Here is a 26,637-nt window from a genome sequence, read left to right on the forward strand (position 1 = left end):
CCCTACATTATTTTTCTCCATTCTTTTCCAGTATATTATGCATTATGTACATCTTATTTTGAGTTTAAGATCCACACTTTGGTCTTGATATGAGCTTTTCTATCTTTTGATTTATATTTATATGCACACTTTCTATCATCTGATCACAAATCTTGTAGATCTAATAGTGAAAACTCAAATTTACTTATTTGTGATTGAAAAATGTGTTTGATATTGGAAGTAGAAAATTAGAAAAAAAAACATATACATAATTTTGATTAAAACTGTAAACCGATCTGAACCGAACCAGAATGTGATTGAAATATGTGTTTGATATTAGAAGTAGATAATTAGAAAAAACATATATATAATTTTGGTTAGAATTGTAAACCGACATGAACCAAACCCAAACCGTCATGAACCAAACTGTATGATTTTAGTAATAAATTAAACGAAAACACACCAAACCGAACCGTTAAAATTTTCCTGTTTTGGTTCCATTTTGAGGGTGGTACCAGGCCAAACCAAACCGTGCCCACCCTACAAATACATATGCCCTGCGCTAATACAACTCTAAACATTCCTCGGACATTAAAAGTAGTTTACTACTACATCAGTTAGCCAAATTAGATTCAAAATTACAATGGATGGCGAAAGACCCCCGCCCGAAGAGTGCCATATCAGTATCTGTAACCTACCGGCATCCCAAGCTTGTCCAAGCGACCAGATCCCGGGTAGGCTTTATTTGCAAAGTTAGCGTGCAAGGCAGATGTCCGTTGTGTAATTGATCTCGACTCACCAAAGCCGTGAATGGAGTACCTCTTTGTTGAGCTAGACCTATCATAGTGAGGCCTCTGCTTTGGAGCACTGAGAGACCTCAACTTAGCCTTTGATGATTCAGTGCACGCCATGTAACTTGGGTAATCGGAATAGCCACTTAGGTAACTTTTTGAGCCATCACTCCTCGTAGGAGTGAAGGGGCTTCTCTTCGAAGTAGCTCCCTGCGATGAAGCAGAATACAACTGCGGACTACAGTTGGCAGTGCAGAAAGAGTCTTCCTCAACCTCTCGAGAGAGCTTCAATGGGCTAAAAGACTGTAACTCACAAGACGATGGACTGGGAAGTGTGTGATGGCTTGTGGAGTCTTTTGAAGTGGTAAAGCTATGGCTGTATTGGTCTGAGGCCACAGCAAGATGAGTAGAGTGAAAAAGATTTCTCCGTTTAGGTGCAATGTATGATTTCCCAGTATCGATTTCGAGGACCCTGTCATTCTTTTCATCATCAGTAGTTCCATTGGACTTGGAGCTATTTTTCTGCAGGATGTAATAGGCATGAGAATCTTATGTAAGTAGCACACATGGAAATCCAGAGGAAAGACAGGATTTGAGCATACCCGGAGTGTTGAGAACTGCTCATGCTTTGTACTCCTTGATCGGATAGGATGTTCAAATTTTTCAGGGGTTGCTGGATCCTGCATGTACATGAAAATTTTCTTGTTTAATGAATAAACAAACATTGGGTAAACACAGATGACAATTTGGTCACGAGGACTCGTAAAATACACAAATCAAATGCAAATACACATTCAATTTAAAGAGTATTTCCCTTATATTGTCCTCAACCAACAATCACACAGAATGAGAAACAAATTATGTACTGCAGATTACAAAACGTAGTGATTTACACGTAAACAGTTAAAATTAGACAGCTAAGTAGCAAGTAGCTAACTCAATTCATTTCAATAACTAAATTCATATTGTTTTACCAAGATAAAACCATACAAGCAGTGCTAGTACACGGTTAAATTGATGCGAATGATCAGTGGGACAAGGTAAATCTATGTAGTAGTAGCTTGTAAACCATCAATGTGTCCCCTCTACCATGTTATATACCTCCCAAGTATGATAATGTACATTAACTGTTATACGTATCATGCCACTTGTCAATCTGCCACTCTCATTTATTCGACTGTGAAAGTGGTGTCCACACAAATAAAGCATGTAACTACACATGAATGCATCATGGAGCTTTTATAATTTCCACCAAACAACACTTCATCACAACATTATATGTCTGTACTGAGAAGTACTTGCCGGAATCCAAAAGCTTAAAAACAATTGGTCCCCCCCACTCGAAAGTGCACGATTTCAATTTTTTAAATCTATTTGAAAAAACTCAAATTGGAGGGACATAAATTTTCCTTACAGGTTGGTGAAACTGAGATGATTTGATCCTTGAGTGGGAGAGCTCAGAAATCTGGGCCCGCCGTGCTTGAGCTCGTGCCTGCGCTCGCAATATGGCTTGCAGCCGCTGCAACCGGTCAGCATAAAACTTCCTCACAATATGACCTCTAACCAACGCCTGAAGTCGCACCAGTCCCTTTAACGCTCGCAATGCTCTCCTTGCCTTCAAAATGTCCATTCAATAAAGTAAGTTGACTTGTGAAAACCCAATTCAACTCAGCGGAGACGATACTAATCACAACTAAAGTAACAACGAAAAGCGTTTCACAAACGTGGTTTCCATAATAATCGAATCATAACAAATTGACAACAAAACCAAGATATGTGGTTTCTTTTCGTCAAGGCATCAGTAAACAGATTCATAATCTCATTCATTGAAGAGCTTAAATTCAATGACACTTGAAATTACGGCGCCAAGGAGACCAACATAGAATTTTGAATCAAACAGGCGCCTAAAAGAAAGTAATTTTAGGCCAGTGATAGCAAATAAATCTATGGCCCTGACATGGCAATGAGCAAACAACGACATTTCACTACCAGCCCTGCAAAAAGGTAAAAAAGTATTGTCCACTGTTTGACTGGGATCTATCAACATATTAATACGAAATTGAAGAACCCAACCTACACAACACCCGGGAAAGACTTCCTGTTACCTACACCCCCCAGGATCCACCGTGGCGTCCCAGACAATGTGGGGAAGTTAAAGCACATGACACTGTATCATTGGTCCAGGACGTGACGGTGGCATCCCTGAAGGAAAGTATCTCTCCCCCCTCCCCTCCTACAAAAGTCAATTAGGAAAATTCTTTTTTAGGAACCCACCAAACTTTAAGTGAGCAGGACCCAACAGGCAAAAACGTCAACAAGCATGGAGTTGAACTTTTAGCCATCCATCCACTCACTTAAATGCATATAACTACAAAGGGATTGTTAAAACAACTTGATTACATTCAGAAAGTCCCATCCTACTAACTGCTCCCCCACCCCACATGACCAATTTATATTAAATTAGCCTAGGAAAGATCAAACATTTTAAAAAATGCATTTGTGCAAAAAAAGCTAAAAGCTTTAAGAAATCACTGAAAGCCCATATTGATTGGAGAACCTAAAGGAGCAGTAAAAAAAAGAAAAAAAAAAAAAAAAAAAAAGCCAAAAGCCAAAAGCAATAAGAAATCACTTAAAAAAACCAATTGAAATGGCAAACATTGTAGTAATTAAAACCCCCAAGTGCACAGTAAAAACAGAAAAGCCAAAAGCTTCAAGAAATCATATAAAAAAAGAAAATTAAATAAAATAATTTGAAAATTTTGAGGTTTAACTGTAAAGACAAAATATAAGATAAAATAATATAAGAATTGAGTTTTTAGTGTAAAAATATGATTTTTCATTAAAATAAACAATTGTTAAAATTCCCTATAAAAAAAACCTAAATGTACATAAAAAATAATAAGGATTCCCTCACATCCATTCATCGTATATTGTGTAGCAAATTTTCGTTACGTACTATTTATATTTAATTTTAAATAAAAAAATTTACAATAATTTTTTATATGAACGATGTACTATCTACAAATATAATTGAAAGATCCTAAGATCCCTAAAAAAAAAATACGGAGAGGATCCTCATTTCTTAAAAAAAAAAAAAAAAAACCCTAATTTGCAGTAAAAGAATAGAAAAGTCAAAAGCTTTAAGAAATCACTTTAGAATAAACCCAATTGATTAAATGAAGTAAGTGTTAGGTAGGAAATTAAAGAGCCTCAGAAGCCTCAGTAAATCCATGACACTAACATTTAGACAAATACGTCACAGGCAAAACCAATTCATCCACATTTATCTCCAAAAACCACCTACAAAATGCAGAAAACTAAAATAATTCACCCTAAAAAAAGAACACAACCAAAGTAGAAACCAGATTTTATGCAATCTTCCAATCACCAACAACCAAAACTATTTTGAACATACAATATTATTATTTACGCTAAGGGAAATAAGATGGACTTATTCTCATAATAAGCTAGTAATAATATGATTCAAATTTACTTTTAGTGAGAATCAATTTTTAACTTACCAGTGAAGAGGAATACTACTAAATTGCAATTGGCATCCACAACCAAAACTTAATCCACAAAAAACCCTCACACATTAGATCCTGACCCACCCACACTGTGAAAACGCCAACACATAAAAAATGGAAGGCCTCTAGATGGAAGGACCATGCGTGGGTGTGCCGAACCCTTTGCGAGGTCCAGTGGTCCACACGGGAGTGCAGTGCGCACCGCCTGGCGCATTTTAGTGGGGTTTCGAGCATTGAAAAATGCAGACGGGTACCCCAGAAATGGCAGTGGGAGAGAAGAAACTGCACGCATTGCCGTTTTGGGAAAAACGACACGGAATGTACAGCTCGATGCAGTCCCAACTGGGTATTAGAATAATTATACGAAGACCAAAACGACGTCGTATCGGACCTTCCCTTACAGAAGGTGCAACAGTGGAACTGTGTGTAGTAAGAAGTATTGTTTGTGTAAGTACGAACCAGAAAGTGTGGAAGAAGGGACACGTGTCGGCTTCCGGGCATAATGCTAATCCCGGTAACTTAATCAGAGATTAACGGTCGATTAAAAAATTTAAAAAATAAAATAAATAAATAAAATAAATTATTAAAGGAAATAATAGGGGGATACGAACCAAACAGCCTCGGAAGGCAGCTTGAATTTTCACAGCGGCCAATTCTTCCTCGCTAATTCCAACGCGGTTCCCGCTAGCGTGCACTGCGGCGCTTCTGGCGCACCGTCCGCTGCTAGTGAGCCGGACCACCTCCGCGGCGGCGTGAGCAGCGGATACTGCTGCTTCGGCCACAGCGGCTGTCGCGGCCGCCACGGCGATAGCGTGTGTGTTGGGGTCGGCTGCGTCGGTGGAGGAGTCCATGCGGCGTTGGAGCGGTGCGGCGTCGTTTTGGTGGTGTTTTTCTCTGTAGGACTTGACGAAGCTCCAGCGGCGTTTGTCTTTGGTGGGTGGTTTGGGAGAGGAGGAGGAGGAGGTGGTTTGGTGGGCAGGGTTGGGCTTTTTGAGGCCCAGAATGCTCCGGAACCATTTCGAGGCTTTGCCCATTGTTAGGGGGTTGGGAGTGTGGAGGCTAAGGGTGGTGGGATGGGAGTGGGGTGGGGAAGTGGCGGTGGTTATGGAGTTGCATTTGCAGTTGCAGAGGAGAGAGAGAGAGAAGAGTGGGAAGAGGAAGGGAATGGGGGTGAAAAAGAAAGAAGAGGAGGGAATTTATACGGTGGAGATTTTGTCGAAGGAGGGAGGGGCCGTTGATTAACACATATTTATTGTTGGGAAGTGAAAATCCATAAAATCCATTCTTTCTCTCTGCATGGCGCGTATGCTTCACTCCATTGCTACTTTCTAATTCTTTTTGTTTTTGGTTTTGGTTTTTTTTTTATATAATTTCTTGGCCAATTAAAAAATAGGAGTAAAGAACAAAAAGATTGGAATAATTTGGGGTCGTTGATAACGTTTTGTTTTCTAGTGTTTATTGTAATACAAACAGATAGAAAAGATGATGATATTAAATTACACTAGATGATAAAGTCTCGACGGAGATAAATTTTTTACACATGCAATTGTTTTTAAAATACAAACATGCAAGAATAATACTTGCGTTTCTTTCTTCAACAATGGATTCATTCTTCTACTTGTAAATAATATATTTTGCGGTGAAAGTTTTATAATCAAAATCGACTAAAGTTTTAATTTTTATTTGAAAATAATTTTTACAAAATGATTTTTAAAAAGAGATCATTTGTTCCTTTAAATATGTCAAATAAATTGACAATTCAATATTGATATGTTATTGCTTGCATTGTTGTTTTATATATTATTTAAAATAATTTTGTATTATGTAATTATAATTGATTTTACATAGTCAATTTTCTTCTACCAGTCATACCATCTTTTTTTCTCTCCTTTTTTTTAGCTTCCGTTGGATGCGCATGCATATTCGTAAGGTGTTTTAAGTTGAGAGAGGTTGAATTCTTCTTAAGACATAAACCTAAACACATGCATAAAACTAAGGATTGCCAACACAACGGAGATGTTCAAGGTTTGCTTACTATTGTGTTTTAGACTAGAGTTAGTCATAACTCACAAGCAATTACCTCTTAAAAGACGTCGTGAAGTAGGTATAGCGTTATCAAAGTTTATTTAAGCTAATTAAGTGGAGGCAATTATTACTACAGCAAATGTTAGGAATACCAAAATTTTAAACCAAATGAAGTGTCACCAATAGGAAATAAACATGTTAACCAACACTTAAGTAATGATCCAATCATCAACAACCACATTATTTGATTTGCAAATTTAGTTTAAAAAAAATTTGGTCTCTCTAACATTATCCAAAGTTAATTGGTCCAACTTTATCTTCTTTATTCAACTACTTCAAGACTCTTTTATAGTTATTGAAATTGGTACCAAGCAGAATATCCTCTACATAAAAATATAATCTACTAGACTGACTAGTCAAGCTGCTAGTCAACTAAGATAGATTTGTTAGTCAATAAATCAAAGATTTAATAACCAATTTGTTACTCTCAATGAAAGCATCAAATTGTGAATGCAAATTTCTTCCTCCTTGTTCTTGGATAAAATCGCACCTACGATCTAGGTTTTTAGAGAAAATGGAGTAGTATATATAAGGCATGGCGGGCCTCCTTGGGGGAGAAGGTGGCCGGCCCTTTGTGGTGTTTTTGAGTGTATTTTGTAGTTAATTGGTAGTTTAATTAGCCATTAATAGATTAATTAGGTAATAAATATATTAATTAGCTAATTAACATAATTTAAAAGGAATGTTTTGGGGCTTACCTTGTGGAGAAGATCAATGAAATAGGTTTTGAATAAATATCTATTTTGGGTACTTTTGACTTGATTGTAGGATGATTGTCCATTGCTCACATGTGGGAATTCCGATGCTCCTCAAGGGTAATTTTGTCTTTTTTGCCCAAAAATTCACGTGTCGTCTCTTGATTATTTTTGGCTCTACAAACATGTGTCACACTACAAACAATTTGGATAGGTCCATGGCTAAAATCTGGTTACTAGCAAAAAAGTGTCAGTTAGCTCATGTGGGTAAATCTTAAATTGTGTGCCGAGCTTGCTGGAAATCTGACGCAAAGCCTAACTAGACAACTAAGCTAGTCAGAATGTAACATGAATGTAGACGAGAAATGCATGTGCATGAACAAACATTTTGAAGTGAGATGTGTCACATCCTTGAATATTTCTTCCCAGCAGATACATCTCATAAACAAAGAAAAGCCTAAAGCAAGATTGAGCATGTGGTATAATAACAATGTTGACAAGGAAAGACAAACCTAAAAGTCTAGACTTCACAATTACAATTTACAATCATAGAAGGGGAAGAGATTTCTATTTTTTTTCCCAAAAAGTTGTTTCTGTTATGCTTTAAGATAATTAGTTGCAAAATAAAGCAGTTGAACATTTGATAAACAGTACTTTAAAAATGGGTTAATTACACTAACACCCCCTTGAGGTTCATTGAGTTTTCACAAAACTCCCTAATGTTTGAAACATTGCATTAACACCCCCCTCAAGTTTTAATTCTCTTTCATACAACCCCTTCAATTAAAATTTTGTTTATATATTTACTAACTCACCCTTATAAATTACTCAAACTAATAAAGAAAACTTTATAATTGTATAAAAAATTATAAAACATTAAATACTTAAAAAAAACCCAAGAAGAAGACAAATCTCCCCGTCCCCAACCCCTCTCAGTCTCCCAAATCTCCCCACCCTTCCATTTCCAATCCCCCGACGACTTCCCCCTCTTCCACAACTCCTTCTCCACCATTTTCATGGTTTCTTCTTTCTAATTTAGTGCATAATCAAATAGTAAGGATTTGATCTTGATTACAAAATTATAATTTTATTAGATAGAGATCATTTATTGGTTTGTTGAAAGTTTGAATGGGTGGCTGTGATACAAAAAGAATGAGCAGATGGAGATGGAGGTGGTTGCTCGATCGGGTGGGAGGGAAAGAAGAAGATGAACTTCTTTTGTTTAATAATTTTTTTTAAATAGTTAATTTTTTTTCTTTATTTGTTTTGTCCACATGGTCTTTTTCTTGTTTTTTTAAGTGTTTAATGTTTTATAATTTTTTATATAATTATAAAGTTCTTTTATTAGTTTCAAGTAATTAATAAGGGTAAATTAGCAAATTTATAAGCCAAATTTTGACTCAACGGGTTATATGAAAAAGATTAAAACCTTAAGGGGTTGCGTAATGTCTCAAACGAGAGGAGGTTTCAAGAAAACTTGATAAACCTCAAGAGGTGTTAGTGTAATTAGCCTCTTTTAAAAGTGTTATGAGTATGAAAAGCAGTGAAAAATATTTGCTAAATTTTAATCTAAAAGTGATACAATTAATATAATGAAAAAAAATAGACTTTATAGTGTAGGCAATGACGACGACAACGTGGTGAAGGTAATGTTTGTGATGGTGGTGGTGGTGCCAATAAGAGGTGTGCTGGTTGGATAGCGAAGGTAACAATGGTGGTAGGGGTGGCAACAACAATGATGGTGGCAGTTGAGTTGTGGTGGCATTTATGGCGGTTATGTTTATGATGGTGGTGGTGGTAATGGCAGTTGTGGTTGTGGTGATGGGTATGGTTATGCTGGTGGCGTGATTGTGGTAGGGTGGTGATGGCAACAATGACGGTGATAATGGCAATGGTTGTGCAAGAGGTTATGATTTGTAGTGGGTGTGGATCACTTGCTTTCTAAGAATAAAATGTGTCTAGAAGGATAAATAATGTATGCATTAAAAGGTGCACGTACGGTTTCTAAGGGATACAACTTTATCCCAAGGTTTGGTTAAGATATGCCAGATTCCACCAGGTATACAAATGGAACCTAACCATACATGCCCACTTGTTATATCTTCCAAATTGTCTACACTAACAATCCACCCTTCTCCACCAAAGGGGGATTTTAGTAAATAACCAAATACAATATATGGGCTAAGGATTAAGTTGGTAATTTTTCTTACATCTCCCCAGCGGATACATATAATTCCGAAGAATATGTGATTGATTCATATACAACATCTTTTTCTTTGATCAAGGGTTCTACCAATTGATTTGTTTCCACAAATAATTGAAATTCAATTTCTCAATCTGTATCTTCAATTATTGGAAACTTATAAAGTTCCTTTGTTAAGCCCTGCTCAATGAACCTACAAAATCCTTCAAATTGTATCTGATTAAATCCAGGTATTGTAGATATTGCCTCATTTCCACCCCCCAAGTATTATTTTTTTTTTAATTTACAGTTTAAAGACAAAAACCCCATTTATCTGTATACTTTATATTGCTTTACAATCCATAATATATTGCTTTACAACCCATAATGAAATTGTTTTTTTTTTGTTTATGTAAAAAAGATTTCAATTGCTACAATGATATGACTTATATATCATATCTTGATTGGTTCTTTCTATCTGGATAACACGAAGTGATGAGTTGGTTATTAGTTCTATAGTTATCAGATTGTATTATGGGTTGTATACTGATAAGTGATATTTCGAGTAAGTGTTTACATAATCTTCTTCTGTCCGAAGAAATGATTCATCGAAATAATGAGTCACCATTGATTATGAAATCCATTCTCTCCCACGTCACACCTCAAAACACACCATTCTTATATAGAGAGAGGCGTTTTCACATCTTCTTAACCAGAAGCGGATGGGAAGAAGAAAGGTTCTTTTTTTTTTAGGGTACTCCCGGGAAGGTTCTTTTTTTTTTTTTTTTTTTAGGGTACTCCCGGGAACAGATCCAGTGGAGACGGGGTGGGGCCTATAGCTCAGAGGATTAGAGCACATGGCTATAAATCACGGTGTCAGGGGTTCGAATCGCTCATCGCCCACAATCAGCCATTTCCTCAGCCCTTTCTCATCAATGGACTCCTGACGTATACGAAGGAGTGCTATTCGTTTGATAAATTCTTACCTTTAATCTTTTACAAAATCGGCCCCCTGACTGTACAAGAATATGCGGAGCTCAAAATGTTTGGAAGCACAAAAGAACATCCTTTTGCGGATATTATTACCAGTATTTGATACTGGGTCATTCATAGCATTATCTCTAATTTTATTAAATTAGCATTTAAAAGCAACCTATAGGCTGCTCTTAAAAACTTTTGTGCGGAGGCCAAATTGAAAATTTGATACAATTTTACCAACTTATTGTCTAACTACATGATTTTGGGTAACTGGTGTTTAGAACGCTAAAATTGTAAACTATTACCTAATGAAAAGAGTTACATCGCTAGGAAGGGTGAGAGGGTAGAAAAATTATAGAATGTGAGAGAATAATTTATACTTTTAGTTGGAGCAATTTTCCATCACAAAAGGAGTTGAGTGGGGACAGATGCCCCCAATGGGCATTTGCTGCCTCCATCCATACACGTTAGTCATATGACATGCTTAAGAAAAGTATTGATAACCTTTGGTCTCACCTAAAGATGGGCAAGGTCTAGTTCAGTGTGGTTTAGGTGAAACCAAAATCAAAATTGAATTTTTTTTGTTGATCGGTTCGGTATCGTTTTGAAGCTTTAAACGAAATGGAACCAAACCAATTGGTTTTGGTTTGGTTTAGTTTCAAACTTTTGCAAACTAAATGCTTTATTCCATTAATACAATCCAATTAAAAAATATATATTGATGATCACCACAAGAAAATTCAACTTGAAATAAAGTTCAACGTCAAAATGCCTTATGGCATTACTTAAGTACAACCCAATTGAAAAGGTTAATTTATCATACGAAAACTAAAATTCAAACAAACTTCAACATCAAAATGCCTTATGGCATTAGTTTGTTTATGCAATTCAACAAAAAAATTTTGGTGTTTCAACTTTGAAGTCACTACTTTGCATCGTTCAACCCTTTCCCTTTCTCTTTCCTTTTGAACACTTACTCTTTGAAGTTTTTGAAGGCTTTTGAGCTTGTGAACAGGATTGAAAAGGCGATACTTGAGAAGACCTTTGCTCACCTTGACCTGGAAGGTCCACCTGGATTCTGAATCAAGTTGTGATGGCCGACACCGGAAGGTCCACCTGGATTCTGAATCTAACTGTGATGGCCGACATGTGTTGACCAACACCGGAAAGGTGACCAAGCCATAACGTACAGTAATGTAGAAAAATGTCAATAAATTTAAACATAAAAGGGTCTAAATTCATGGCCAGCCACCACGCACCAGTGAGTACAACAATACTCGCCTTCCTCGCAAAGGCATGTGCTTTGCAGGTTTTTGCTCTGACATCTAGAGCTCATTTCGAGCTCGATACTCAACAAAAATCGATGATTCAAAGGCCATTGTGAAGCTAGAAATGTAAGGAATAAGTCCATACCAAAGTAGGGCTAAGTTAATGTTGGTGTTGGCCCAAAAATTAACCTGAAAGTGGCTAAGTGGTAACGGATGTCACTTCCCAGAAAACTAGGAAATCCTCCCCTTCATCCATTTTGCATTAACCTTCCCCCAGTTCATGTACCAAGGTTATAAATGGTACCAGATCAACACTAAAAAGAGAAATTGAAAGATCCTGAGGCTTACCCTAATTGCACATTGGAGTTTATCGTGAAAAATGGCGACATTGGTTTCTTTATCTACTTCGGTGCAGTGAGGAAGGTGACTCGAGGCTTACCAACATCGGGGATGGTGGTAGCCTAGCCAGATTCGTGGAAGGACGGCAACTTCCGCCATCTATACATTCTGTGTTTGTAGAGGTGAGAGACAAGAGAGATAGGTTGAAAGGTATAAGTTTTGCCTATTATTTGACTTGCTACAGAGGTGGATATCAGTGGTTAAGGCTAGAGCTCGCTGGTTCTCTGTATTACATATATGAGAAATAGAGAGATAAAGAGAGATTAATAGAGAAGAGAAGGTGAAAATAAGGGAGAATGAGATGGTAGAAAAATGAGAGGGATAAATGAGAGGGAAACACATGAGAGAGGTGAAGGAATGGGGCGTGGGCCCCACATGGCACACATCCCAATCCACAAAAGAAGAAACAGAAAAATATCTCTCGTAAACATAAAATTACTAGAACACCCTTCACGTTTGTAGTTTCGTGGAATTTTTTCGTAACTCCGAATTCAGTTTCACTTACTCCCACACATTTGTATCATTAAGTACTCTAAGAATATGTGTGTGTATTTAGGTCAAGCCCAAATAATAATTAATTAGGTATGAGACCCAATTAATGAAATACTAATGTAAACGAGCTTATTTGCCCACATGCTTAATGAATCCAACGAATAAGCCATCGATATTACGATCTGCAGCCTACAATATCGACAACTCACTATTGTCTCAATAAACAAGTAACAAATCCCTAAGAGTGCAAAATTACTATTTTGCCCCTCATGGGGAAACGTGCATAAATCGTCTAATTTACGCTTGTTAACTTTCACGTGTCCGTGAGGACATTAACGATCTAGAAATATGTGCAAGGTGATAAAGGGTGATAAAGGGTGATAAGAATTCAAAAGTCCAAGAATATAGTCCATTAGGGGCATTTTCATAATTTTCAAAGGTTAGAGAATAAAATAATATTAAATTCGGGACGGGATGTCACAACCTTCGACCTTGTGAAAGTGAAATCAATGGATGAGTAGTTGAACCATGTGAACTAGAAGCTTGAAATTGCCTTGGAGGTCATTGTTGTGGTTGTGCAATAAGAGTAAGAGAGGTGATACTTGAATTCAAATTGGCCAACTCTACACGATATAAAAAATATAAATTACATTAGTTGTTATAATCTTTAACAAGCCTACAAAAGTAACAAAACACATTGAAAAATAAAACGAAGAAAGCGTACAATATCAATTACCAAATATTGGTTTTAAATTGAATATTTATTTTATTGTTGTAGTGTGGTTTGGTTTCGTTGTGGTTTAGATGTTCAAGACCGAAGTTAAATAGTTTTTTCATATTGCGCTTTAGTTTCAAACCAAAACTATTTCAAAATTGCAAAAGCCAAATAGTTCAATGCGATTCGATTTGGTTCGTGTTTCAATTTCGATTTTCAGTTCTAAGTGCTCACCCCAGACTCACATATCCTAAAATGGTTGCACGTAAGTGAGTTTGATGTCCGTCCCATAACATGGTAAGCCTATCTTTCTCCATATGGAAGTGCTGCGGGCACATAGAGATGTGGGTAAAGGAAGCCTCAAAAAGCGAAGGCCGAGCTGTAGGTCACGTGACCTGCACCGAGTTGGTGGCTGACTGGGATTTTTCCTTGATCAAAGCAAATCAGCTCGCCTTCTTCTTATCCAAAAGTCAGTCGAATTAGGCAGGCCCCCACCCAGTAACATCAAATGAAATAGGTAGCCGGGTTCCCTTTCTACAACCCTTTTAATATGAGAGGCCCGACCACCTTCTCTCTATCCCTTATGTGACACAACATCACCTATGATGTAAGGAATAATGGACTTACATCATGATATATTTTCCTTCCTCATTCTGATTTTGGTTTTTGTATCACGAATCTTCGTTCACGCTTTATGGCATTTCCACTATAAAAAAAAAATCCAATCCAACAAAGGATTGTTCATAGAACTACTATCGAGATACTTCAGACCATATTTCCTAGTATCATCCTGATGTTCATTGCTATACCATCATTTTCTCTATTATACTCAATGGACGAGGTAGTAGTATGTAATACCCTAGAAAATTTTAAAATATATGAATATGTGGAAAAAAAAAATTTCGAGAAGTGAAATGATAAAATTGTCCCTCGTTGACTAAACATAATTTTTGTTGAGGACGTATTTTATCCTCATATATTTTGTCATGTTTCTTGACATATTTGGATAGAGTTCGATCCTACGAGCGCATAGGCGAAAGCCGTTTGTGAGTCCGAGTTATAACGGTATAGTTACGAACATTTGAAGTTGTTTTACTAAACGATAGTTTTTAATTTAGTTAAACCCCCACCATGTGGGAATTTGGCCTATGAGGAGTGAGTAAATTTGGGCCCAATCATGAAAGGGAAGGGGGAACCAATCAGAAACAGAAGAGGGGAAGGGAAATGAGGGAAGGGAGAGAACCGGCCAACCCGGTTTCTCCACCCGACCAAGTTCCATGACTCGGTCCTATCTTCTCCGTCCGACCTCCGTTCGAGGTGGTTCCAGTGTTTATGGAAAGCTCTCGTTGAGCCCAACGACTCTGTGGTGTTAGATTCCTAGATTTCTAACCCAAATTCACAAATCAAAGCCACAAAGCCCACGGGTGTCCTAGTGGTTTTATCCTTTTTTTTGGCGAATTCAACAATGATTGTCGTCGATGACCACCACCAAAAGACTCCCCTCAACCCCAGGGACAAAAGGCCGAAGCATTGGATGAGGCGTCAGAGTTCGTTTTGGCGGCGAATCGACAACTACCTAAATTGAGGTTTCCGGCGGATTAAGGAATTTTTAGGCCATTTCCCGGCCGAATTAGACTTCAGCCCAAGTATGAAAGTTGTTCCTCTCGTTGAACTCTACAACCTTGTAAAATTTGGTAATTTTTAGAGTTCGTCTGAATTTGGGGTATCCGTTCGCCGGAACCCGCCATGCGCTACGGCGCATGGCCAGTGACCCGATGTTGCCTTTTAAATCCAATTTTGATACTCTGAAGCTATATTTGATATGAAATTGGTGTGTTTCACTTGTTGAACATAGCTAGTGATTGTTAGTCACTTGAATGATTTTCGAAAATGAGTTAGAACTTGAATTTGTGAACTACGAATAACTTGATCCCTTTATAGGGTACGTAGGCAGTCTAACAAGACGGTTAGATGCAGCCATAAAACAACCCAAATTTAATATTGTACTTGATTTCTTTAAGAAAAGAGATTTATTATGGTTTAACAACGTAGAGATTAACCATGATTTTAATTTTGGCCTATCACCGGATATTAGCTTCCAAATAAGAATTTTTGGTTCGTTACATAGTAGATCCAGCCCCGCCACATGATGAACATCTTTTGAACTAACTACATTTCGAGCACTTAAGCAGAGCTTGTGGTCACTCGTTCCTTGCTTGTTCCAATCTTAGTAAAAAGCTTCAGATCCGATTCTACACTATATATGATATTCCATTCCGACTCTTACTAGCTCTTCGCTTGGTTATACAAGGAACATGATAAAATAAGACTAGTGGGGCATCTTCCTTTTCGTAGTAAGCAACTCTATTTATAAAGCTCTTTTTTAATCGAAGTAAAGAGTAGTTCCTTTTGTTGAATGTCGTTCCTGCGAGCTACTTCGGTCCTCTTGTTCCTATTCTCTGATTCCGAATCTGATATGATCCCTAACTCCAGAATCAGTCTTTCAGGCTCTTTATAACGTTTGGATGCATCTTCTAGAAATAGATTGATTTTATATCATCATTCAATTCAAATTAGCAAAAGAAATGTATCCTTGCATAATATGGATTCCAAACATTCAAGGGTTTCATAAACCGAAAATAAAAAAGGACACTCTAAATGGGTATGCTAGAGGCAACACGTGAACTATTGCCCAAGAAAGACGAGATTGCCTTCAATAAATGGGTATGCTTCTCTGAGGCAATCATTTTTCCCAACATCATGTTACCAAGCATCAACACTGTACTGCCAAATTTTGAGCAGAATGACAAGGAGATGGTCATAAACTTAGACTTGGCAGAGGAAGAGCACGATAAGGTAATCACCCGCATTGCGGCCTATCAGCAGCAGCTCCTCTCCAACTATAACAAGAGGGCGAAGATCAGGTAGTTCCAGCCAGGAGACTTAGTCCTCAGAAAAGCCTTCATCACTGCACGCCAAGAAGACTCCAAAAAGATAGCTCCTATCTAGGAAGGTCCGTATAGAATAAGCCAAGTAGGCGGAAGGGGTAGCTACACCCTCACCACCATGAGCGACTAAAAGATCGAAAAGTAGTGGAATGCCTACAACCTGAGAAAGTACTACGTATGACCTCCCACCATTCATTGGACTTTGTTCAAGACGAATGAAGTTTGAAGACTCAAGCAGCTCGACGAACAAGAGCTCGCATGCTGAGGATTATCAGTTATTATTCCATTACTGCTTACCAACCAAGTTAATAAATTTCTCTATTTTCAATGAAGATTGAAGGAATTATTCACAAGCTTGGGTCGAATGCATAAACAAAATGACCACCCATGTGACAAGCATAAGACGCCCTTGCCATTGTAGACATGGTGTATGCTCTCTAATTAGGAAATGGTAAACTAATTCGAAATATCCAAGCATGGATGGGTGGTATGATTGCTCAATTTTCCCTAAATACACCGATTACCTGAGCCAGACGACTCCCAGAATTGGCCGAAATAGTCATTCTCCTAGAATATACTTAGCTAACTGAAGGATTCAATACTGCGGGATCTCAAGTCTCTAACCAGAAAAGACACTAAGTGCAGGACATCTGCCCATGAAAGAATTCGTGTGACTAGATGGTTCATCTTCGATGCCCAAGTCTTCATGAAAGTAGATTGGTTTTAAAGTGTTGCAACACTAGTTAAGCGACCTGAGGAATCAAGTTACCACTCGGAAGGATATGGCCTCTGAGGCACGATTCTACCTACACCTTACGCCAAAAACGGATTCAAGAGCCAGGGACGATGCCTAAAGTGGTCACGCGGGTCGTTAGCTTCTATAAGTAAGACGACAAGCTGACAACCCAACGGCTGGCAGCCCAATGCAATCCGTAAATCGAGACTTACATCTGCTATGACTACATGGACCCATCTGCTTATTTAAAACCAGCGCTTCTGACTGACAATCTACATTTTAAGCTTTGTAGGAAATAAAGTCGAAGTACGACTATAGTGGCTATACAGACTTCCTCTGTTTTATATAAGAAGCAAGTGTCCGGCCACCAGCTCTATAAGTTAAAAACTTCGCAACACGCCCCGGGAGGGCCAAAGCTCAAGAAGCCACTAAAGCCGAAGTATGACTGTAGCAACTACATGGACTTCCTCAGCTTTCTAAGAGAAGCAAGTGTCCAGCCGCCAGCTTAATAAGTTAAAAACTTCACAACACGCCCCGAGAGGGCCGAAACTCATGAAGCCACTAAAGTCGAGTTTGGCCGTCGGCACTATAAGTTAAAGGTCTTGCACCTTTTTTTCCTTTTGCAAGTAAAGCTCTAGAAGCCCCAAAGCCAATACTAAAGCCTAAAGCGACGACATAAGATTGACTACTCCATCGATGTAGCCAACACAATGGCCCATCTTATGGTAAAGTTTGCAAGTTGCCTCAAGCAGACAAGGCTCCCGAAGCCCCGAAGACGAAACTAAAACCTAAGTGACGATATGGGATATGCTGCTTCATTGAGGCAGCTCACCAGCCGACTGTCCTATGATAAAGTTTTGCTAAAAACATGGGGAAAAAGAAAAATGAAGCAAAACAAGGAAATCTGTTTATTAAATTTCTAGCGAATTGATAAACCAGCTTGAAGGCCAACAAAGTTCGAATATAGCAGAATGAAAAGGAAAAGAAGAAAATTCCTAAGTCTAAGCAAAAAGACTACTCATTGGCAACCTGCGCAACCATTGGTCCCTCGACTGCCACGCCTTCAGCAGCCGCATCACTCCTAGCAACCAAAGCTTCCCATTAGCTCATCCTTAGCCGCCTCTGCCTAAACTGCCTGAACCTTATTTGCTCCATCAAAGGCAGCCTCAAAAGAAAAATCAAGCAGATCAACTGGAGAAATAGAGAAAGTCTTGAAGTCTTTCTCGAAAAACTCATAATTTTACGGCCTGCCTTAAAGATGGTCTACATAGCCAAACTTGTAGAAATTGGCCTGACAAGAAGCAAGTGCCACTTTGTGACCAACCTTCTTATTCTTCAACTGCACATTCTCCTCAACAAGCCCAGTATAAGCACTTTGCAGCTTATCGAGTTCGTTTTTCTGGTTCTTGCTAGCAGACATCGCACCTTGCAAATCCACTTCCTTGGACTCAAGCTTACTCGCAACATCCTTGAGACGAGACACCTCAACATACATGAAGATAAGTTCCTTGTTCTTGGCAAAACAAGCAGATCGCAGCTCCGAATTGACATACTCAAAGTCTTTGACTATCGGAGAAACATGACTGACTTCCTTCTCTGCAGCTTCTAACAACGCCTGAGTCGTACTAAGCTTAGTCTTCAAATAGGCAACCTCTTGATGAGTGATCTCTAGTTGCATAGAAGTAGGGGCAGAGACATCGGACCCTTTCAAAATGGCAAGTTCAGATTTGAGCTTTTCGATCTTTTTAGCAGCCGAGCGAAGTTAAGCCACCAACGCCACTTCAGCCTCTTTAGCACACTGGACAACATCCTGATCAACGCGCAGACTCAGCTGCTAGAATCAAAGTTTTATGCATTGTGGCAATCAGGGAGGACCTCCTCAAGTATGTAGGACACTTCACAAAAGAGTTTGAGCGGATGACAACTTTCTCGACACTGTCAATGAACTTGGCACATGCATCTACGTCCTCAAGCAGGTCAGCCTATAACAGGGCATAAACCTCAGGAAACTCTCCTGCTTCAGACTTTGGATCTCTCATAACTACCCGTGCAAGCAGATTTCCCCTTCTCAAGAAACTAGTCAGTTGCAGCAGAAGGAGGAACATGCCCAGACATTACTTTAGCAGCAGAATCCACCTTTCCGCTCTTCATAGTGGCGAGCCTTTCAGAAGCCAAACCGGAATTAGCTCCCAATAAATGCTTCGATACAAACCCGAAGACCATGGGTATCACAGAACCCTTCTGCTGGGCAAGCCTCTCAGAAATGGATGTGGTCACCTTCGAAGTAACAGGTTTTACAGGTTCAGGCTCGACGGACTTTTTCATCCCTTTGGAGAAGTCAAGTCAATGACAGGCTTCTCAGTAACAAACGAGCCCCCGCAAGTAGCAGAAGAAGTCATTGGCTTTTTTTTGGTCGAAGGCTCATAGACAGGTGAGAAAGATCCCTTCTTTCTACCCTCGTTAACAGCATAACTTACAGCAACGATCAGACGAGCCAATGCTTCATCCTTTATTCGTTTTATCTCTTCTTTTGGAAGCAACCCGCATTTTTCCCAACGAAGAGGGATGAGCAGCCAACACCACTTATGGCACTCAGCAAGAATGCCCAAGGTGGTGTGCACTTTCTTTATATCCGCCAAAGTTCTTGGAGTTAAGCCAAATTCCAAATCTACACTAAGTAAGAATGACGATTAGTAAATTAAAGTCATGGAGCAGCTCAACAAGAATTCAAGCAGGCCAGGAATGAAGAAGTTCACTTACCACTGATAAAGACAGTCAGAAAGTGCAGCTTGGGAGATGAGTCAACCTCCTAATCTCCACTTACCTCCAAGGTGTCTCTCGCCCACTCGTGATCACTTTTGCAGAGAGCATTGAGCAACCTATGATGAGATCTCAGCTGCCTCATGCCTTCCTTGTGGGCAATTTCAAAAAAGTACCAGAACTCACTTATGGTCAAGCCAAGATCAAAGAACCTGCTTAAGTTTAAGAACCCAACCATCACATGAATCGCATTCAGGGAACACTAAGCAAGCATGCATTTCATGGAGCATATCACCTCCTCGAAAAGACGAGGCATGGGAAAAGTGAATCCTAACACGAAGTAATACGAATGGAATTTGATAACCCTTTTCCTAGCAGTGGCACTTTCACCGCACGATTTATGGTCGCTATCATCCTTCACCCGCTTGATGTGAACCCCTAACAGAATCACATGCTTGTACGCCTCAAGAAAATCCCAAAACAACTCATCTAAATTGATCTTGACATGCACAACCTTGAAGTAGCCTACATTGACGGTACAAAGGTGAATGATGCTCGTCACTTTTGCAATCAGAGAAAGACATCTCAAAGTCCTTGCAAAACGTACGAAGAAAAATATTTAGAAGGCAACTCGCGAAAAGAGAAACAAAAAAACAAAATAAATAAATAAATAAATAAATAATAAGACAGCGAGCGCAGTGCCAGGCCCTACGGCCCTCACATTCTCTCTTAGCCCAGGCCCAATGGCTCAAGACTTGGCTCTCCCTCTGTCACAAGCAGTACGACCCAACACAGATGAAGGCCCACGCCTCCTCTCCCCATCTCTTTCGCGCTAAGCACCCCGAGAAACAGGCCTAGGCCTTTCGGCCCAAGCCACCAAGGTCCAAGAGCCAGCTTAAGCCAGTCTCTTCACTCTTTTGCCCACACATGCACGGGCCCATGCCTAGTAGCCCTAAAGGCTTGGCCTAAGTCGGCATCTCCATGCCCAGCGCCCAGCCATCTTGGCCCGAGTTGAGCCATCCACCTGGCCTAAGTCAGCCGACTCTTGCTCCACACCACTAGGCTACCCACTATGCACAGCAGCACCTGCCACGTGTTTCACACTTCCTCGGCCCCATTCGAGACAATTTTTCAAGTCCCAAGACTCCCAAAAAATTCAAGAAGAAGAAATTTGTTTTTCTTACCTTGGTGCGGCACAAAGAAGAAGAACTATAACAAGAGACGACTCTTTGCAAAGGCAAAATAAGAAGAAAGCTAAAGGAGGAGGAAGAAAATTTTCCTCTAGCTTCTCTTCCTTGTTGGAATAATGATTGTTCTCCAAATTTATTTAATCCTCTGCTTAAGGAAAAATTAAATAGGTATTGGGGGCAATTGGTTTCCTTTTCCTAGAAGAAGTTTATCTCCAAATCAAGAAATGAGGTCAAGTTCAAATTGGGAAACAACTCTACAAGCCTACATAGCTTGGGATTTCTACACCTACTACCTTTTTCCTACATGCAGCCCAACAGGTGTAGGGGCATTTGTGGAGCCTAAAATAATCTAAAAATTCTAAAGGTGACACGTGGACTTTTGCTCAAGAAAGACAAGATTGCCCTCAATAAATGGGCAGGCTTCTCAGATGCTCCCACGCGCAGCTCACACCCCTGAAGGTCCCGGCAGCTGAATATGACTGCCCACAGCTCACCTGCCCTTGGCAAGGAAAAGTCAAAGCATTAAAGATAAGGATTAATTACCCAAATCCTATCTTTAATACATTCCCAATTGAAGATTGACTCCAATCAAGTAAGTAATCCCAATTTAAATCAATTAAGGATAATTACTCCAATATCTCAAGATTTTATTTCCTATTTAATATCTTGAGAATATTTCTCCATAAACCCTAACATTATGGCCGGCCCTATCCCTATAAATACCTCATATTCTACCAAATTTCGGTGAGCTTTTACAACCCTAAAAAGCCCTAAACACTTTATTCTCCTCAGAGAAATAGACTTAGGCATCGGAGATCCATTGGCCTAACCCCCTACCTCATGGGCGCATGAGGCTAAGGTCTTTAATTCAAGGTGTTAATTGTTTTGCAGGTGCATTTTCGTCAAGACCGAAAACGGCAAAAATTTGCATTGACAGATGTAGCTGCTGAATATCAGATAATTGACTTAAGAAAAGTTCTCGAACATTATTTTTAAAGAGAAAGTTTGAGCTATTTTTTAAGAGTAGAGTGGGTTGAGTTGGGAAACGTCTTTCTTGAGCTTAGCAAGTAGAATGGGTTTCATCAGAGAGCAAACTCACGAGATATTAGTGGCTTGATGAACTATCCCATTTATTAATGGATGATTAGTCCATAGCCGATCCTGATTTGGACAGGGTGATTTAGTTCAGATTGAAATTGAAGCTTGGGTTGTGAATGAAAGTGGAAGGTGCTAAAGGCGAGGTAAGCGTACGAGATGCTGTTTATTTATCCATGAATATCTATTCTATTTGTATATCTAGGGAATCTCTTTATACATATAAAATTATATTATGGCATGATATGATCTTTTAGTTGTAGTTGCAAAAGAAAAAGAAAGAAAAAGAAGAAGAATTAGATGCCCGAGAGCAGCAGTCCCCAGATAAGCCTTAAAACACACACACACAACGAACCAGACACAAACAAAAGAAACAAGAAAATTGCCATAATGATGATCTTATGTTCGTTTTTTGTTCATGGAACAACTATTAAGATTCTTCGGACCATATTTCCTAGTATCATCCTGATGTTCATTGGTATAACTATAACAGTTCAGATGAACGACTCACTTTTGAGTCGTTATTATGGGGAGGGCAAAGAGCATCCAATGCAATGCTACCTTAAATTCTCTTGTTTCGTCGTGCCCTCTCTCCCCCCTCCCCAAACACACCATAAAAAAAAACCCAACAAGCACACCACAGCTGACACGCCTGACCCTGATATCCTCAAAACACTAGGGGAGGTATATGCTGGCCGATACTCAAATGTGACAAAGCCATACTAATATGCATAAGAACCAATGAATATAAATAAGACTTATAAATTTAAATATAATTAATATGCAAATGAGGATCGTGTTTAGAGCTTACAGCTAAACCGAGACACTAAAAAGGAAATAATATAAAATTGAATGAACAAAAGAATGGGTCCTACTCCGAAAGGGCTCGAAGATGCTGATGCGGAAGTACCTTGATGCGGGGATTATACTCTTTTAAGTCTTGAGGGGGCGTAAAACAAAACATGAGTGGACCAAGTTGATATATAAGTAGTACTAACATAATTATTCAACAACGTACTAACCCCCAAAGTTTATGAAAACTCATATAGCATAATAAGTAATAGGTTTTCCGAAAACCCTAGCATGCCATAAAATCTTTCATAAAACATATATTATATACAACGTGCTTAGTAGTGATATCAAAATCACTCGAAGGCTCTCCATCACTAGCCTGTAGGCGAAAGGTACGCTCGTAGGCAGAACAGTGACCATTAGATAAGCACAAAACATTGAATATAATCTTTCCAAAATAAGTACATATATCTCAACGGAGCTCAGTAGCTCAAACATCATATCTCAAAACATCTTCATAGTATATAGTCATCCATCATATATACTACAAAGAACATGAAATCGATAAAGCATGGTATTCCAAAATATTCTCAGTAAAGCATGATAATCATAAAGCGTGAAACCAATTTACTCATAAATGTTTCATAAAACATAACTAATAAATCATGTTTTTTATGTATGCATTTCTAATAGTAAAATCATGCATTTTAGAAGGGGTCCACTCACAGATACTTCGTTGTCGAAGAGCCATGCAAACTAGCAAAGACGGAAACGCCATGATAAATGCACCTAAGCACATAAATGGTCCAATTAATAAAACTTTACTATAATGATTGAATTTAGGAAAACGGATATCGGAAACGGATTCAAGACGTCGAATTACCCTAAAAGAGGTCCCGGGCAAATTTCATAAAAGTTAACACAACGCATATTCAAGGAGTATTCCAAAGAATATTCCATCTAGGTTGGGCTTTGTCCTAGGCTGGGTTTGAGTTAATGGGCTACTTTCTTATTTGGGTTTTAGGCCAAGACATTTGGGTTGGGCTAGGCAATCGGGCCTGGGCCCAGGTTTGGGTTTTTAGGTTAAATGGGTTTAGGTTGGACATTGGGCCGAGTTCCATGGCTCACGAGATAGGCTAGTCCAGCGTTCCCGGGTCAGGTTTGACCCAATTTCAGGCTTGGTTGGCTGACCTCGATGGAGAAGTAAGCCAGAGCTTCCCCAGCTCCGGTCAACCTCGAACCTTAGCCATAATCTACGATCTATTCACCAAATTGAAGACAAACCAGTGTAGATTAGGATTATACCTTTGGTTTCCCTAGTAGTAGCCGGAGATAGCCGGAAAAGTCGTCTGAAACCTATGGTTCCTCCCCGGAAACTGGGTTTTCGTACTTTCTTTGTTCCTAAGCAAAACCAATGTTTACTAAACACAATCTAGGTTATAGTTAAACCCCCAAGATGAAAGAGTAAGGATCAAAGGCATCTTGGGGCCTACCTCGAGTCGGGAAGTTGAAGAGGGTTTGCTAGGTGGTCACGATGTAATGGGTCGGTCAAGGGAGTTGAGACCTTTCTTATTTCTGGGTTTTGTAACACTAATGGAGGTGGTGAGATTGTAGTTGCTGTGGTCGGGAAGGAAGAGGAGGAGAGGTTCCATAGGGGAGAGAGAGCTCGAGGAGGAGAAAGAGAAAGTGAGGGGAAGCAAGAGAGAGAGAGAGATTCGAGAGATGTTGGGGGAAAGGGGAGTGCCACGTGGAAAACGAGGGAAGAGGGAGGTCGGGGGACCAAAAGGAAGATGGGCCCCACCAGGCTCACCATTTAAGATCCAATAGTAACCTTCCAAAATATCTTTCAACCCCACTGAAATTACCAAAATACCTTTTCGTTCCAAAATATTCTTTCAACCCCACTGAAATTACAACAACTTCCCTCAAAACCAAAATGATATCCTCTTCTTAACTACAATTTTCTTCACGAGATAAGACTCATAGTGGTACATCGTATCGTTTATTTTGAGGTAGTGCAATGAAATCAGTTTATATATTTCTTTTGGATCAATAAGACCATTTCTTAGAAAAATGCTTTAAACCATCTCCAACCCTTAGGTTAAAATCTAAAATTTTTAACCCAGAAAATTTAGTTTTTGACCTAGAAATAGTTTTTTTGCTCAAACCCTTTTGGATTAAATTTTTAGCCCGAGATTATTAAAGAATGAATTTAGGATAAATTTTCCCTAAGTAACTTTTTTAAAAGAAAAAAAAATTATGTAGACTATCATAATTTAATTTTATGAACATTTTAACCCAAAAATATTTTGATTCCAATAAATATTGAAAAATCACTAAACCGACACTATGAAAGAATATAAGACACATGAAATAATTTTTTTTAATTGTTTTAGCCGTTGGATATAGATTGGGACCGTTAGATCTTTTTTTTACTATTAGATTTAATTATATTATATATTAACTGTTGGATTCAATGAATATATAAATATAAAACTAAAAAAAAATATACATAAATGGTGGGTCAACCCACTAACTCAGTGGGAATTTTGGCATAAATTTGTCTCAAAAATGAGTTTTTAGTTAAAACTCATATTTGACCAAACAGTTGAAGCAAGTTGAGCTATGTTTAGAATCTAAAATTTAAGTTTTACTTCAAGAATTGTTATAGGTCTTAAACTACACCCTACTTTTTCTTTTTTTTTTTTTTTGTGAAATCATTTTACTAAATAATGTACTTTGATTAGTGACAAAGTCCAGTCTTCGATTTCGATGGTCCGTGACAATTTGTTGAACAATGCATGGGAGGCCATGCCTTTCTAGTTGTACGTCGTGTCTAAAATAAGCAGACATATCATTTTTTTTTGGTAAAAATAAGCAGACTTATCATTGATTTAACGTCATCTTCAAGTTTCATGCGGTGGGTAAGTTCTTGGCTTTTATAGTTCGGTGCACATGCCACTACTTAAAAAAAATTAACTAAATCCATTATGTTATATGTGAAGTCTAGTAGTTAGATTTATAATAATAAGGTAGAGCATTAAGTGATTAGTTGTGATGAAACTTAATTAAGATGGGTAAGTTTTTGAAATTTGATTTGCGACGACTAATTTGATGAGTGAAGCCATATTAAATACATTCTATGTTACTCAGGTTAATAACGCGTTCTACTCATAGTGAGTTGATAACAAGCCACAAATTCATTTTGCTATGTTCACAAAGAAGAACTTACCTACGTTTCTGAAAACGTCATAATAACATTAAATTGATAATACGACTTCACATGTTTTAAATTTTTTACATAACGCCAAATCAGTATTTGAAGACGTCTGCTAGAACCCGTTTCGCGTGTGTTTTCGAGACGAAAACGAGGTTTGTACTCAACTACAAACTACAAAATGGTTAATAAAATAGAAAAAGAATCTTTGCCGGATCCTTTTTTTGGGGATTCAGAGGATCCCGTGATCGTGATTATCTATCGTACATCATGCGATTAGAAATTATTTGAAATTTAAGATTAAATATAAATAATACATAATAAAAATTGATCGTATAATATATGATAAATAGACACGATTACAAAATAACATGGATTCTCAAGAAAATGATCTGACGAGTATCATTTTCCAACAAAACAAAATGATCCCCCAATTTACCTTTACTTCCTGTTGCTGAGCTGATTAATCAAAACTGGGGTAAAAAGTAAAAACGCTTAGATGCTGTTGGACCTACCTTTCCCCATCATCAGACGAGCACAAGTGGGCCACCACATTAATTGATCAGATCAGAAAGGGCAGAGGGGAAAATCTTGACGATACTGATACCACCCCCTTGGACCAATGGGTATTCCTGGGGGACCCAGCAAAGCTAATCAAATGGGGACAGTGGAAATGTCGGGGGAGGGACTGCGTGGCCTGGGACGATATCTAGGGTCCACTCTCCGTAGATGAGAAATCTTCCAAGTGCACAGAGAGACAGATAAAAGACAGAAATTAGAGAAAGAGA

At 38.6% G+C, this 26,637-nt stretch overlaps 1 protein-coding gene across 1 annotated transcript; it reads right to left on the reverse strand.

Annotated features, from left to right (window-relative positions):
• Window positions 1-396: 396 nt before the first annotated feature.
• LOC125475275 (protein IQ-DOMAIN 22) lies at window positions 397-5,527 on the reverse strand. Its single transcript, XM_048579946.1, has 4 exons — window positions 4,909-5,527; window positions 2,185-2,385; window positions 1,373-1,450; window positions 397-1,292 (listed from the first exon to the last, which is right to left on the reverse strand). The coding sequence occupies exons 1-4, from the start codon at window positions 5,329-5,331 to the stop codon at window positions 660-662; spliced, it is 1,335 nt and encodes a 444-aa protein (XP_048435903.1). The 5' UTR covers window positions 5,332-5,527; the 3' UTR covers window positions 397-659.
• Window positions 5,528-26,637: the final 21,110 nt, after the last annotated feature.

This window comes from the organism of the source record quoted next, unplaced genomic scaffold, assembly GCF_019419815.1.
Source record: "Pyrus x bretschneideri cultivar Hongxiangsu unplaced genomic scaffold, Pyrus_bretschneideri_v1 Contig14, whole genome shotgun sequence".
NCBI lineage: Eukaryota > Viridiplantae > Streptophyta > Magnoliopsida > Rosales > Rosaceae > Pyrus > Pyrus x bretschneideri.

What these genes read in the sequence shown, in the direction of transcription:
- LOC125475275 (XM_048579946.1), bottom strand. Translation starts at nt 5,331, where the DNA reads ATGGGCAAAGCCTCGAAATGGTTCCGGAGCATTCTGGGCCTCAAAAAG. An exon ending in CTGCCTTCCGAGGCTGTTTG is followed by an intron (nt 2,386 to 4,908) that starts GTTCGTATCCCC and finishes GACATTTTGAAG; the next exon opens with GCAAGGAGAGCATTGCGAGC. An exon ending in AGCAGTTCTCAACACTCCGG is followed by an intron (nt 1,293 to 1,372) that starts GTATGCTCAAAT and finishes TACATCCTGCAG; the next exon opens with AAAAATAGCTCCAAGTCCAA.